Source organism: Homalodisca vitripennis, chromosome 3 (genome assembly GCF_021130785.1).
Source record: "Homalodisca vitripennis isolate AUS2020 chromosome 3, UT_GWSS_2.1, whole genome shotgun sequence".
In the NCBI taxonomy this organism is placed as follows: Eukaryota; Metazoa; Arthropoda; class Insecta; order Hemiptera; family Cicadellidae; genus Homalodisca; species Homalodisca vitripennis.
The window spans coordinates 10,966,030-10,983,374 of NC_060209.1; the positions used below are offsets into that span (position 1 = coordinate 10,966,030).

The 17,345-nt window shown below is 34.0% G+C and overlaps 1 protein-coding gene across 1 annotated transcript; it reads left to right on the forward strand.

The window, feature by feature from the left end:
• Nucleotides 1-5,927: 5,927 nt before the first annotated feature.
• Nucleotides 5,928-17,070, forward strand: LOC124356768. Its single transcript, XM_046807957.1, has 4 exons — nt 5,928-6,719; nt 7,054-8,376; nt 8,524-8,683; nt 16,847-17,070. Exons 1-4 carry the CDS (start codon nt 6,513-6,515, stop codon nt 17,068-17,070), a joined length of 1,914 nt encoding a protein of 637 aa, XP_046663913.1. The 5' UTR covers nt 5,928-6,512.
• The last annotated feature ends 275 nt before the right edge of the window (nt 17,071-17,345 follow it).

Sequence of the window (17,345 nt, forward strand, 5' to 3'; positions counted from 1 at the left end):
GAGCACAGCTAAATATTTTAAATCCAATTTAGATTGAATAGGGTGTTAGTAAGATCTAGATTAAAAATAGCTAGCTTTGAAATAATCTCAGGCAGTTAAATTTTCAGTTTTTTCGTTCTTAATGTACTTTGTGCAGTGTTTCATAGCATTTATTAGCAAGGTATCATGTAATAAGGCTTCACTCAAGTCTACACCTCATTTCATTTATGCCTATTTATATAGAAATAAGCTGATAATATTGAGTATTAAATAACTGTATATACGAAAGTCTTAAAAAATTAACAAAATAAAACAAGTTAAAATATAATTTTCATTCGTCCAAGCCTGTTTACAAGTTTGTTTCTTCTGTGATTTTTCTCGTTGCCACCTCTGTTACCTGTATACCCAATGTATTTTCACTAACGCGTAGACAAATCGATTAGAGTAGTATGCACCATCATAGAACTCTTAGTTACTTATACAGAAATTAAGCTTCATGTATAATTTCATGTGTAAAGTTTGGTTGGATTGTGAACAGAAATGAATCTTTCAACCCCATTAAATAATAGGCTTCACTAATACTCAGCCAACAGGAAATGTCTGTTATATTCAATGATTAAAACAAAGCTTATTTTATTGCAAAGTAATCCAAGGTTTGTGAGTGTAATAGAACAAATATCATGCTTCAAATATTTCGTTCCAATAATTATTATTAGATTTTATTGCCTTTGGTTGTTGTGTAAAAGATTTTATATATTACGAAAGCCAGCGATAAAAACGATTAATGTTTAAAGAAATTTATGCAATTTCATTATAGTGAATCACGAAAAATTGGGAAAAAATATCTAACGTTTCTCATCCAAGAATATCTTGTCCCTTTAGTTACCAGATTAAATGTCTTATTAAATTCCTTACTCGATACTTATGCCCTGGAACATAAAAATCTATTGCATGGGATATACTAATATTCTTAGATCATTATGTAGTACCTTGAAAATTTTAAATTCTTTTTATACTTATTTTGATCTACATATATTTGTTTAAACCATTATCTGTATGTCTATTACCGTTTCATCGACGGTATAATATACAAAACATAGTTTTATAAAGATCCTATTCCAGCAGCAATGCCTGTTGTATATCGTAGAATCAAAGGACAAAGTATCATATTAATGATATAATTAAAACACATCTAAAAATATTTTATTACATTTTTTTAATTTTGCTGGTTTTATATAAGCAAAATATCGAGAGGTTTTGCATTTCATTAACGATCATTAAGTATACGAACATATTGTTTATGTTCATTTAACATACCTTTAAAATAATAATCTCCCTTAATTATGTGAAGACAAATAAGGGCGTACAAATTGTAGAATTTTTAAATTGTTATTAGGTAGCAAACATCATCTTCACTGTACTGATAATAGATTAACTTTATAGAAATACAATTTTAATCATAACCTTGGAATAAATATCACAGTGAATTAAGTCACTTAACGTGTTGTTCGTTATTTATAAAATTACTTTTATTGGTTTCTCAGTATTATTTCATTATTGTGATTGGAATTTAATAATCAACGTGTGATAATTTTCTCAATAAAGTAGCATTTACTTACTTAAAGTGTTTTTTTCTCTTAGAAAATTGCACCTATTCCTATAAGGACCTTTGCGCTGCTTCAGGAGTGACAGAATATTTTGGATGGTTGAGCATGGAAGTATGGGTACCCTCCTGTCGAGATTCATGAGGAAGCGCTCTAATCACAATCATGTCTCCTAGGAAGAAGGAGGGGGTAGCAAACTTTATATCTAGGCTGGCAAGTACCTTTGACTCTTAGGGAGTAAACCGCAAAAACTCCAGAAGTCATTCCCGTAATATAAGAATAAGTGAATTTAATATACATTAGACCAGTATGTATACATGTAAACAATGAGATTTAACATCCTCTTTCTACTTAAGATAGATTTGGAAAGATTATGCAATCTCAATAATGGTGGATTTTTAGAAGACCATTCGCCAATTTTTTACATTTTCGCCAATCGTGGTCGCCTAAACAAAAAAGCACCACCACAAAATAAATATTCATTTTGTGTAAGCTGTGTTGTTATTCCTAAGTTAAGAGATTATTTAAAATTAAATAAACCTATAAATATAAAACCTTTTATTGCTGCAAGGCATTCCAATAACAATTTATTTTACTCAATTACAAGGTTTATTAACTTTACTTGCTTACCTCTCTCATCATTGTTTGAATTAATAATGTTCCCCGAAAATATGTATTTTTTTGAAGTTCAAAAGCAAATCAAGGCGCCTCAAGATGTTTTAAACTCCTATCAAATTCCTATCAACTTTTAAAAGTCACTTTGACAACTTCATCTCCGTGACTTGCTATGAATATTTGATATATTACAGGAGAACATTGCAAGTTTTCAGGTTACTTTATACAGCAAACTTTAACATGTCAAAACTGTATCATTCGTATAATATACGTCATATTTTACTTTTGGTAATGGTTTGGTATCATACTGTATTTATAAGAACTATGCAAAGCTGCAAAATATTCAACCCTCCCCCCAAATTCAACATAGTGATTTACGGTAGTGTATTAGGTATATTTCATTATATTGGCGGTTAATATTAGTTATCTAGACTGTTAAAAGGGATTAAATAATAAAAGTAGTTTATGTGTTAAAATTTGATTACTTATATTAAAACAACTTTATATAAAGAAACGGTTCCTGAAATTAATGTCTATAATTCGCAGATTAAAAGTACAACTTTACTGAACGGATTACTTCATGTCAAACCTGATATCTAAAAAGAACGATTTACGACCCACCTCCCAGTTTAATTCTTATATTTGAATCTGCAGTTATCAATCCTAATGAAATAAAATAAATTAGGATAAATTATGTAAGGTTCCACTGAAATATTATATTTGGTTAACTTTAACTAAATATCAGGGTTTTAAATTTAGTTACGGTAATGGTAACTTTCACCAATATTAACATTTCAATGAAACTTTCTGCGAGACTTTTATTATTTTTAAAGTAAAATTTGAATATTCAAATAATATTCGGTTGTGATATTAGAACAAACCACTTAAAGTAATTATTGTATTAAAAATAATACATGAAAATTGATAAAACCGCCATTTAAAGATGAGAAACCCCGTTAACTACATACGAGATAGAAATAAATATTATGTGTACCTATATTATGTAAAATTATAGGTTATGTTAAATATTATTATTTATTATGTGTAATTTTATATATTCAAATTTTAAGAACTCTGGGGCATATGAGGATTAATTAATATCCATTGGTTAATATTTGCTCACCTTATGGTCTTTTAAATCCAAAGTAATTGCATTCAGTGAAATGACCTCAGAGAAATCAAGTTTTTAAAAGTCTACACAAACTGAGAGGTATTTACAATCAGGTTGAGTTATGGTCATTCATATCGTGAAGAGCGTCTTCTTTGCATCTGAATAATAAGGGTGTAACTTACTATACCTAATATACTTTTGCATGAGGATAAATTATTTACTCAACTACACATTTCTTTGGAAAGTAAAAACAATGATTAAATTCAAAATATTCCTTCAACTCGTTAATGAATTTAATATTTCTGTGGAATAAGGAGTGCCAAATACGTTTCAGGAGTAAAGCAGTGTCGGTCCCGTTATCTTTACGATCAGTGTGGTTAACTCTTTGGCTATTGCTGACAAATATCGTATTTCTTTTTCCCAATATTATAGTGGCTTTCGACAGCTCTAAATTGAGTGTGTAGCGTATTTGGTGCATGACTTTGCTCTTAATCCGCCCAGGCGTATTCCGGTTTGCTAAATTTAGAAATCAAAAGTAAGTCAATGCACATATGTAGGCTACTTCTTAATAGAAGATGCTTTTCGTCCTCAGATATGCCTTGTGAGGAATACATTACTTTAGTTTAACCTCAAGGTACAGTTCTAGATGGTGAAAGTGTGTGGGAACATTTACTTGTATTTTGTTCCGATAACTAAAGTTTAAATGAAGCATCTACAATGGTTAATATATTGGCAATCTCTATTACTTTCATTGGATTTATCATAGTTTTACGTTTGGTAAAGAACCATCAGATACATTCAGATAAGTAAATACCTTCTTACTTCAGGCTGGCGAAATATAGCTATTAGATTGTCTCATGCTAAATGTTGATCTGTCACCAAAATTATGCTTCACAGGTTACAAAACTCGTATATGTAATCATATATGGTCGTCACATGAATAAATTGGTTTACTATGGTGTCTACTTGGTAAAATACTCACAGACCTTAGTGGTCTGCTCAAAATATTTATTGACCTACGATAGGATGCATCATGTGTCTACGTAACTTTTAAAATAAAAACGTTTCCAATAACTAAATTAATAAAGTAAATATTTTAATATTAATATGTTTATCTTATCTTCATGGAGTAATTTATAAATTACAATGATTCTTTCTAAATTAAATCCAATCGTACAGTTAGTCAAATGTATTTAAGTAAATATTCCCAATCGTTATGCAGTTTTAGTTCGGGCAATTGTGTAATATTATGGAGAAGTATATCACTTGACGCTTCTCATCCAAGAATATATTGTCACTGGAGTTGCCAGATTAGATGTTTTATTAAATTCATTAGTCGGCACTTATACCCCAGAGTTGGATAATCTATTACAGAGTAGATATGAGAATAACACGGATTCGGCCTATAAAATACTATTCCCTTACGTACACACTTTCCGTTCTATACGTGAACGAGTAATTGCGTTCATATGTGAAATAACGTGTATTTTAAAAGGTAATATTAGAGAGAAATATAATTAAAAAACAAGAATGAGTGTTGTATAATTTTTTTTATTGTAGGTAACATTTTTATTATATTAACCAAATTTCTACTCATTTGTACATATTATTTTTGGTATAAAACATTTTTAATAAACTAAAATTAAATCCAATAAGTTTACTGTTATTGGACATAAGGAATACTACTCTTTAACTTCGGTATATTCAATTTACCATTCAAATTATTTTTACCATATGTATTTCTTTTTTTTAAGTTTCTTGTTGAGATGGAAGGTTTTACAGGATAATAGGAACGATAGAATTTGCCATCTTGTGGTTATAAATGGAATAACACAACGTTTTGAGAATTTCAATCTACCCTATTCGTCAGGTAGGGAAGTTACTTACAAAAATAAAGAATAGAAAGAAGAAAGGGGTTCAAACATACCTAAAAGCTGCTTGGAGTCTACTCCAGACGTTGTTACTGCAGATAATGCAAGTCCCGAACACAAGTCACAAGTACGAGAAAACACAATCACACATCACACTAGCACGGATGAAAGTGGGATACTAACGTGAAAGTCGTTGTCGGCTCATTCTTCGGCATCGCATCGTGTCATCTAAAACAATGGGATATGTATTTACTATCGAATCCGAAGAAAAACAAACAATCCCTTCCTATGTGTTCTATTAATATTCGAAAGAAGTTCTTGTAACACAATGGCCTAAGGTCAAGTACATATTTTTGCAGCTATAGTTTAGAGTAATTTTATTACCACTGACCGTTCAAACCCGATTTAGTTAATTGTACACACAATTATAACGTATTAACTAATTAAGAAAGAGAGAAAGAAGTTAGAGATAGAGAGAGATCCGGTATCACTAGCTGGAGTCTTATAATACATCGCTCCGTCTGAAGAACCGCTCGGTAGTTTATCGTTAAACGGCGACCACTTCCACAGTTTACAGTCCATATAGTTTTACTTTGGCAACAGTTGCTGTCTCATAGAAATAAGTATGTCAGCCATCCGATAACTAGTTTTATATTCAAAATGCGATTTTTTGACACGATATAAACAGGAGACTCCTAGATTAAAAATGTATTACAGCCACAAATACCTGAAACGATCTAGGGGAGACCGGGGCAAGTTGACGACCGGGGCAAGACGACGAATGGTTAGTTTCTCAAATTAGTTGCTAGGTAGTAGCACCGGTCGAATGTCAGTAGCGCTCCACACGGATGGCCTCTGAAATAACTGGCAGTGAAGACAAGTTCGCCATTGTGTGTGTTGTTACAGCGGCTTGTTGTTTTTGGAGTGCGTTTTTGTAACTTTCGGCCTTTGCATCGTAAGGTTTATTGAATACGCAGGTAAGATATGTTAATTTTCAATATTACCTATATTTACCTTATGTATTAGGCTACTCATAAATACCATGTTTGTTTATATTTATCTTAAACTTAATGCCAATAAAATTTACCTACTCTATTACGGCCGCTCGGGGCAAGATGACGTGGGGCAAGATAGCGTGTTCGTCATCTTGCCCCGGTTAATTTTACTGGTGCAAAGCTGAAACTTTTAAGAAGTATGGTTATGCATACAATTTTGATTTAAGTAAACTAATAACTGACGACACTGTGAGACTTAACCACTTATTTAAAAAAAATTTAATCTACACTTTTGTTTAACAATTTTACTTTAGAATTGAATTTTTATTAATTTAATATGCGGGTACAGATTTTTAGTTTTACTTTGGTTCCAGAGATGGTGAGAAACTACAAAAAGACTTCCTCTAGAGGAGAGTGGGAAAAAACCAACATGGATACTGCTTTCACAGAGGTCAAGGAGGGAAGAATGACTTGCTTGGGAGCAGCGAGAACTTACAATGTTCCAGAGGCAACACTTCGACGCCGACTGAAAAAGAACGTTTCGGTAACTATTTTCACCTACACCTTGCACCACGTTTATATTTACAACTTGTTTTAAGTTAAATTATTTACCACCTTGTTTTTGATATTAAAACAAAATTTACTTTGGTATAACAACTTCTCACGTTACAAAGACAAGACTATAATCCGTACCCCAGCTTTTTACGCAAATACACATAACATTTTCATTTACTTCATCACAACATTTCTAAGCAACCTACAACGATTATTATTTACATTTTCCAAACCTTAAAAAGTACCAAACTTTAAAATAATGAAATAAAATAAATATAAATTTTTTACCTTTCCTGCTCCCCTTAAACAAGTTTTTTTTTTAGGATATGCCTGTCCATGGAGGAAGATATAGAGAAGTATTCAATGAAGAGCAGCTCCAAGATTTACACAACTATTTGACGGTAATGGACCAAATGTTTTTTGGAATGACCAAGTTGCAGTGCAGAAAACTCGTTTTTGAATACGCAGAACACTTAGGGATTTCTCATCCGTTTAATAAAGAAACTAAAATGGCTGGTGAGGATTGGCTGGCTACCTTTATGAAAAAACACAACTTTAGTATGCGTAAGCCAGAAGCAACATCTGTTGCAAGAGCAATGGGTTTCAACAAACCTAGTGTTGATAAATTTTTCTCCATTTTGAAGGAAGTGCGAGAAAAACACAATTTTCCCGCTGCTAATATCTACAATGCAGATGAATCAGGACTATCTACTGTGCCCAATAAATTACCTAAGGTAATTTCACCAAAAGGAAGTAGAAGAGTTTCTAAAGTTGTGTCTGGGGAGAGAGGCAGGAACGTCACTATTATTTGTTGCATCAATGCTACGGGAACTTACCTACCCCCTTTTTTGGTATTTGCCAGAAAGCGAATGCGACCTGAACTCATGGAAAGAGCTCCACCAGGTAGTGTGGGCCACTGCAGCGATAATGGCTGGAGCAACGGAGAGTTGTTCGTAAAGTTTTTGAACCACTTTATCCTCAATGCAAAACCCACAGTTGATTCTCCTATCCTGCTACTTGTCGATAATCACAGAACCCACATAACCCTAGAGGCAATCAACTTATGCAGAGATAACCATATTGTTATGGTTGGATTTCCTCCTCATACAACACACCGTCTTCAGCCCTTGGACGTTTCATTCTTTGGTTCGCTGAAAACCTTTTACAGTCAAGCTTGTGACAACTTCATGGTCAATAATCCAGGACAGACCATCAGTGACTTTAAAATTGGTGAGCTTTTGACCATTGCTTATTTCAAGGCTGCAACTGTTGGCAATGCCGTTAGTGGGTTCAGGTCCACAGGAATAGAACCTTATAATCCACTTGTATTCGACGAACATGACTTTGCTGCATCACAAACAACTGATCAGAACCTGGATGTAGGCCTAGACCCTAGCTATAATGAAGATGAAAATCCTACTATCCAATCAACAACATCAAATACAACAGAAACTCCAGGTGAACCTGAAGAAGAAACCATTGAGCTGAGTGAACGCCAAGAAACAGTAGGCCTAGTAGACTGTGCCCCAATCCCGGTAAAGAAGAATACAAGTGTCTTCGACTTTAAGCCTTTACCTAAAGGTAAACCAAAGGATAAGAAAAGAAAAGTTCAGAAGTTAAGTTCTAGTATTATAACAAGCACGCCAGTAAAAAATGTGTTTGGAAGTAAAGCAAGAAATGAAGGATGAAAAAGAGCGCTTAAAAAAGAAAAGAGAAGAGCTTCGAGCTTCAAAGGTTTCAAAGAAACTCAAGTTTGGACCCTACAAAAAAACGTCCTAGGTGTATGAACACAGCTTCTACTTCAAAAGGCAGTGAAGTTAGATGTCCTGGGTGTGAAGAAAAATACTCCGATCCTCCAGTTGAAGAGTGGATCCAGTGTTCCAAGTGCAGTGAATGGTGGCACGAGAATTGTACAAGCTACGAAGGTGGGGAATTTGTTTGTGACTACTGCTAGTTTGTCAGTTTTTGTACATAAATAAAAATGACTAGCAGCCTTTTCTTTTACAAAGTAGCGTGTTTATTTAAACCTCCATAACATTCGTCATCTTGCCCCTATGCAAAAGTCATCTTGCCCCGGGGGTGGGGCAAGATGACATTTTTGCATTGTTTCATAAGAACTAAAATTTACAAACAAAAAATTGATATTATGATAATTAAAAAAAAATTAAATGTAGGTAAAGACTTATACTTAACTCTTATGTATCGTAAGACTTTTATTTTTATCACAATATTTTATTAAAAATATTTATTCCTTAACGTCGTCAACTTGCCCCGGTCTCCCCTATAAAGTAATTTCTGAATTAAACTTCAGAAGTCTCAAAGATCATAGCGATTGTTTATTGATTTTTTTATCGTAATTGTAACTCTGGCTTTATTCTTTTCATATACTTACTGTAATTTCTGAAATATGTGGCTTATAGGCTGGGAACCAAACAGAAACAATATTTCTTTTTAAATGTATCTTATCAGCCATACAGACGGGTTTATTTTTCTGACAACTTGAACGTATCTTTTTTAGCTTCCACAGGTTAGTGACCTAACGCTAGATAGTTCAAAATTGAGTTTACTTACCAATGCTAGGAGTAGGTAAATGATAGCATGACCCGCTTGGAATAGTTGTATGAAATTTATAATTTTATGAATGCGATTTATCTAAAAGCAATGTTAGCATTTGAAAACTAGTATAAATATGAAATTTATCTATTTTGAATAGGAAAAAATTTCTCTAAATCAACTCTTTGATTAGGACTATAAAATACCCAGTGTTTAAGAAGGGTAAAGTTAATATGAAGGGAAATAGAATGGGAGGTCGTATTAATCAATTCACATTTCCGCCGGAAACATCTTCGACTGTGTGTTCTGGCTTCAATGACGCGCTGCCAGACAATGTCTGTTGAAACAGAGATGATTTAGATTGCTTTTTGATTTTAACCTATACGAAATCAAAACTTGATTTACAACGTGAGTAATAAGATAAAATTCACATGAAACATTCCTAAAAAGCATATAACGCAAAACATATTTCTAATAATATATTCAGGTCAAACTTAAACAGCAGGTACAAAAACGTTTTTTCAATATTCATTATACAGATCAGTGATCCGATAGTTATTTTTTACTAAAAACATAATGTTTTACACCAATTACACTTTTGCAATTAAAATGTCAAATTTGTTAACCTAAACAAATAGATCAAATGTTTATCTTAACCAAATAAGATAAGTATTGTATTTTTATTATTATTATTAAATTAATTCATTAAGGATCAGGGTTCAAATTATATATTTTTCAAAATAGTCATCCTTAATGATCACTTTAACAATTCGTTTCTTTCTTTTCAACTTTACCTATCAAATCTTATTATAAGACTATTAAAAAGTTACATGATATACGATTAAAAGTTTAGTTTGTCTCACAATTGACTGTAGAGACCGTCTTAATTCAATATCTAATATATCAAAATCTCAATATCTGTGTCACATATGTATCAAACAGTCCAGTTGTCACTAACATAATTACAAAGCGTATCTGAGTTTCATTTTTATTTAGGGCTAGAAATTTCTCTAGTGCTCTTACATATTTTCTTTTCGTTTGTTTTTCTTCTTATCGTTTGATTTTACCTTTCTTTATATAAATCTTATAAAAGATTTAAAAATAAGACTCTTTATTATCTTTATTTTTGATTCACTCATATACTCGTAATAGTAGGAAGAAAGTGGCTCTTAATATATTCCACCATAGATGAAGATTAATAACAGTGTTATTTCATCCGTGTCCACCAGTAGCTGTTGTTATTCCTTCTGTCACGAGCTATTTCCCAGGCAGTTATTACGCTACCTTTTCTCAGTGTATAGTGTATAAAGATAGGTTAACGTGGCTGCCATGAACGTATATCTTAATACTAAAGTTAAATTATAATTATTGTTGAATTAGACATAATAGTTTGTTAGCAGGCAAATTCTGTGTTAACGTAACGGGTTTTCTATGCAATAAGCTATATTATGAAATAAATTATATCATAACTTATAATACAGTGCAAATTATTATGAATATTCACTATTGCATATTCTAAAATATGAAAAATAACAGATTGTTGTACTGAACAAACTGTGATTGTTTTGAACAGTAGTCTGTTTTCATCTCTAAACTTTGTTTAAGCATGCTATATGCGTACTTAAGCTTCTGGACATTGCTTAGCGTTAAAATAATACAATAGATAGTATTTAATCAATTTTAAAATAAGCATAGATTCTTAAAGTTTGATCATAGTTATATTCATTCATATTTATTTATTTATTTATATATAATTAAAGAAAAGTTAGTGTACAAACATAAATATATGCTTTTAAAACAATTTTGATGCAATCTTTAGTCACAGTTTTAAAGACAAGAAATTATGAATGATGTTAAATATTTGACGACACTCACTGAGTAGCAACGATTGTTTGAGTGAGCACTGTTGCTATCCCTTGGGAAATTCAACTTCTTTCAAGCTTTTAAGTTTTTAATGGAAAGTGGATTGGATTTCTCGCTTAGAATGGGTCAACCATAGGGTTTAGGGAACATATTTTACATTAATGAACCTCATTTAGCTTTTTAAGTTAAAACTAAATTTCCTAGTTAAAAATTATAGGTTATCCCCGGCTTTGGTTGCGTTACCTGTCGTGTATGATGGAACGTCAGTATGGCCCACATAAAATATTCAATATCGCTTAGCTATACCTTTGAAAAATCTGATATACCGTTTCAATGACAACATCTGTTAAGTCCGTAGTAAGTATATTTCAATGTACATTTTACGGAATGTACGGGTTGTGCGGAAAACAAATTGGAATGTAATAATATGATCATTGATTTTTGTGTAAGTGTTCATCATTAAAATCCATTCATACAACTTTGACTTTAGAGGCATATATTTAATCAAACAAGTCTAAACGGTGAATATTCATGAAGTACCATTGAGACCGTAAGTAAATACCACGAGAGGCGCGCTCAAATCCCTCCCGATACACAAGACCGGTGACTCTTGACCTTGAACTTTAGAGGCATATGTTTTATAAAACAACTCTAAACGGTGTATCTTCATAAAGAACCATTGAGACCGTACAGTAAATATCACGAGAGGCGCGCTTAAATCCCTCCCGATACACAAGACCGGTGAGTCTTGACCTTGAACTTTATTGGCATATCTTTCATCAAACAACTCTAAAAGAAGGATATTCATGAAGTACCATTAAGGCCGTACAGTAAATACCACGAGAGGCGCGCTCAAATCCCTCTCGGTACACAAGACCGGTGACTCTTGACCTTGAACTTTAGAGGCATATCTTTTATCAAACAACTCTAAAAACAGGATATTCATGAAGTACCATTAAGGCCGTACAGTAAATACCACGAGAGGCGCGCTCAAATCCCTCTCGGTACACAAGACCGGTGACTATTGACCTTGAACTTTAGAGGCATATCTTTCATCAAACAACTCTAAAAGAAGGATATTCATGAAGTACCATTAAGGCCGTACAGAAAATACCACGAGAGGCGCGCTCAAATCCCTCTCGGTACACAAGACCGGTGACTCTTGACCTTGAACTTTAGAGGCATATGTTTTATAAAACAACTCTAAACGGTGAATATTCATGAAGTACCATTGAGACCGTACAGTAAATACCACGAGAGGCGCGCTCAAATCCCTCCCGATACACAAGACCGATGAGTCTTGACCTTGAACTTTATTGGCATATCTTTCATCAAACAACTCTAAAAGAAGGATATTCATGAAGTACCATTAAGGCCGTACAGTAAATACCACGAGAGGCGCGCTCAAATCCCTCTCGGTACACAAGACCGGTGAGTCTTGACCTTGAACTTTATTGGCATATCTTTCATCAAACAACTCTAAAAGAAGGATATTCATGAAGTACCATTAAGGCCGTACAGTAAATACCACGAGAGGCGCGCTCAAATCCCTCTCGGTACACAAGACCGGTGACTCTTGACCTTGAACTTTAGAGGCATATCTTTCATCAAACAACTCTAAAAAAAGGATATTCATGAAGTACCATTAAGGCCGTACAGTAAATACCACGAGAGGCGCGCTCAAATCCCTCTCGGTACACAAGACCGGTGACTCTTGACCTTGAACTTTATTGGCATATCTTTCATCAAACAACTCTAAAAGAAGGATATTCATGAAGTACCATTAAGGCCGTACAGTAAATACCACGAGAGGCGCGCTCAAATCCCTCTCGGTACACAAGACCGGTGACTCTTGACCTTGAACTTTAGAGGCATATGTTTTATAAAACAACTCTAAACGGTGAATATTCATGAAGTACCATTGAGACCGTACAGTAAATACCACGAGAGGCGCGCTCAAATCCCTCCCGATACACAAGACCGATGAGTCTTGACCTTGAACTTTATTGGCATATCTTTCATCAAACAACTCTAAAAGAAGGATATTCATGAAGTACCATTAAGGCCGTACAGTAAATACCACGAGAGGCGCGCTCAAATCCCTCTCGGTACACAAGACCGGTGAGTCTTGACCTTGAACTTTATTGGCATATCTTTCATCAAACAACTCTAAAAGAAGGATATTCATGAAGTACCATTAAGGCCGTACAGTAAATACCACGAGAGGCGCGCTCAAACCCCTTAGGTACACAAGACCGGTGACTCTTGACCTTGAACTTTAGAGGCATATCTTTCATCAAACAACTCTAAAAAAAGGATATTCATGAAGTACCATTAAGGCCGTACAGTAAATACCACGAGAGGCGCGCTCAAATCCCTCTCGGTACACAAGACCGGTGACTCTTGACCTTGAACTTTATTGGCATATCTTTCATCAAACAACTCTAAAAGAAGGATATTCATGAAGTACCATTAAGGCCGTACAGTAAATACCACGAGAGGCGCGCTCAAATCCCTCTCGGTACACAAAACCGATGAGTCTTGACCTTGAACTTTATTGGCATATCTTTCATCAAACAACTCTAAAAGAAGGATATTCATGAAGTACCATTAAGGCCGTACAGTAAATACCACGAGAGGCGCGCTCAAATCCCTCTCGGTACACAAGACCGGTGACTCTTGACCTTGAACTTTAGAGGCATATCTTTCATCAAACAACTCTAAAAGAAGGATATTCATGAAGTACCATTAAGGCCGTACAGTAAATACCACGAGAGGCGCGCTCAAATCCCTCTCGGTACACAAGACCGATGAGTCTTGACCTTGAACTTTAGAGGCATATCTTTCATCAAACAACTCTAAAAGAAAGATATTCATGAAGTACCATTAAGGCCGTACAGTAAATACCACGAGAGACGCGCTCAAATCCCTGTCGGTACACAAGACCGGTGACTCTTGACCTTGAACTTTATTGGCATATCTTTCATCAAACAACTCTAAAAGAAGGATATTCATGAAGTACCATTAAGGCCGTACAGTAAATACCACGAGAGGCGCGCTCAAATCCCTCTCGGTACACAAGACCGATGAGTCTTGACCTTGAACTTTATTGGCATATCTTTCATCAAACAACTCTAAAAGAAGGATATTCATGAAGTACCATTAAGGCCGTACAATAAATAACACGAGAGGCGCGCTCAAATCCCTCTCGGTACACAAGACCGGTGACTCTTGACCTTGAACTTTAGAGGCATATCTTTCATCAAACAACTCTAAAAGAAGGATATTCATGAAGTACCATTAAGGCCGTACAGTAAATACCACGAGAGGCGCGCTCAAATCCCTCTCGGTACACAAGACCGGTGACTCTTGACCTTGAACTTTAGAGGCATATGTTTTATAAAACAACTCTAAACGGTGTATCTTCATAAATAACCATTGAGACCGTACAGTAAATATCACGAGAGGCGCGCTTAAATCCCTCTCGATACACAAGACCGGCAACTTTAGAGCTTGAACAGGTCAAGTCTACTGCTTAGATCAAACGATTTCCTAGCTGAATGATCTCGTCTTATAATCTCCCTTGGATCAATAACAGTGACTGACTGAAATAATTCCATATCCTAATGCTTAAAATAAGTTTAATTTTCAATACCCCTCTTTCCGAGTATATCAATGAATTCTAAGATTTATTGGTAACAAAAGTAAAAAACCATTAAAAATATCATAGTATTTTATATCAATTTTTAAATTACCAGAACATAAAGCTTGGTGATTTGACCTGAATTAAAGCCCATAAATAAGTCTAACTCCTTCACCATGTTAAACCGAAACTTGTGGACTTTCTGAGTGAAATACAACACTTAGAGAACGGATGTATACTCAGTAAACCGCTCTTCTGTGCCTGAGTTGTAATGCAATGTAAATATAGATATCACTAACTCCTTCACCATGTTAAACCGAAACTTGAGAACTTTCTGAGTGAAATACAACACTTAGAGAACGGATGTATACTCAGTAAACCGCTCTTCCGTGCCTGAGTTGTAATGCAATGTAAATATAGATATCACTAACTCCTCCACCATGTTAAACTGAAACTTGTGGACTTTCTGAGTGAAATACAACACTTAGAGAACGGATGTATACTCAGTAAACCGCTCTTCCGTGCCTGAGTTGTAATGCAATGTAAATATAGATATCACTAACTCCTTCACCATGTTAAACCGAAACTTGTGGACTTTCTGAGTGAAATACAACACTTAGAGAACGGATGTATACTCAGTAAACCGCTCTTCCGTGCCTGAGTTGTAATGCAATGTAAATATAGATATCACTAACTCCTCCACCATGTTAAACTGAAACTTGTGGACTTTCTGAGTGAAATACAACACTTAGAGAACGGATGTATACTCAGTAAACCGCTCTTCTGTGCCTGAGTTGTAATGCAATGTAAATATAGATATCACTAACTCCTCCACCATGTTAAACTGAAACTTGTGGACTTTCTGAGTGAAATACAACACTTAGAGAACGGATGTATACTCAGTAAACCGCTCTTCTGTGCCTGAGTTGTAATCCACTGTAAATATAATTACCGCCGTTGTGTAATGCTATACAAAGAAATAGAACGATTTTTCATTGGCATTTATTAATTTCTGATAATTATACATAATTTAATAGTATAGTACAGTAATACTATTTTAAATTACTATCGTTATAATAGTTTACAAATTATATGGAGTTTAATAATTATTTCTACTAGTTTGCTACTGTTATTCATTCATGTTTTAAAACTAAAAAGCGTGGAAACATTTACATTTAGACGAATAATATAATGAGATAAAGTAAGTAAAATGGGAATACAAGTAAGTAAAGGCGCGATATCCCATAGTGTTATCAGTAAAATTTTATTTGATTATATATTAGTGTATTATTACGTTACTTTGCAACTAAAACTTTATTGCTTGGTTACGTTTAAAGTGCTTCTAATATAAAACTAATGTTTCCCTGTATTTACGTTGAATATGATATATATCGCATGCTTAACATACTATACTCGTACATTTGTATTAAACTTCCTCAGAATGTTTGATAATAATCACACATTAATATAAGATTTCATTCCTACAAACTCACTTGTTGAAAACCACTTGTCACGTTTCTTAGTTAATTTACCGTCAAAACTCTCTAGGATAGCATTATTGATTGTTACCATTAAACACGTCCAGGCATTAAATATTTTACCTGAAACTTTTCATTCCTGAACTTGGTTTTCAAAAGTGCTGCAGTAATTCTGTTTTTTTATTGTAAATACATTTTCCTGAGTCCTCTATTTGTTGTCTATTTGTATATATTTCTGTTTGCTTTGCTCTCCAGCAACATTTATTTTAAAGCTGCTCTGAGGGGTCTTCCACTGTGAATACAGACAATTTATACCTGCTGAGCCATCATTATGTTATGGATATGTATGCTGTGCAATTTTAGACCAGCAGAGATCTTTTACTTTACTAATTCAATGTATTATTTTGTGAAGACATTAATTTCTTTTTATTTTAATATCATGGAAAATTTTATAAAGTAAAATACTGTGAATTCTCTTATTATTAGAATTTTACATTTTTATAACATTCTACTAAAAAATAATCACGAGAAACCCTTGATACTGCAAAGGCTGACAGCTGGTACAGACTAACGTTGCAGATATTTACCTATGGGGCTATCAGTACGTGACGATATACCAGCCCCTATCAACAGGATGTGATTGTGAGACAACAAAAGAATGGTGTAAAGATGGTGAAGAGTATAGACACACTGAACATTGGAGACATAGTGTAAACATCGTTAACTGTTCTTGTGGAAGAACTGGAGCAGGGCGGTACAAACCCAACTCACAAAAACCTCCAGTGTACATTTCCAGGATATAGTCTTTGGTATTATCAGAAGAAATGTTACACGTGTTTCTCATAAAACGCGTACATTTTAATATTCTTAAACGCATAAACAGTTAGATGATCAGATAGCAACAATTATCTAATTATTTAAGAAATTAGCAGCCAATCTCTCATTTCACATTTGAATAAGACAGGTCAGTTTTGTTCCAGACTCTCCAGTCAAAGTGGACAGGGAGTTAAACGTTTTCAAGGTCTAAGTTAGCCGAATAATAGCTCCACAAACTCCAACAGTCACCCTACGTACTTGT

Coding starts and splice junctions, on each gene's coding strand:
- LOC124356768 (XM_046807957.1), top strand. CDS start 6,513: ATGCGGGTACAGATTTTTAGTTTTACTTTGGTTCCAGAGATGGTGAGA. Junction 8,377..8,523: donor GTATTATAACAAGCACGCCA/GTAAAAAATGTG, acceptor GTATGAACACAG/CTTCTACTTCAAAAGGCAGT. Junction 8,684..16,846: donor TTTGTTTGTGACTACTGCTA/GTTTGTCAGTTT, acceptor CTAACGTTGCAG/ATATTTACCTATGGGGCTAT.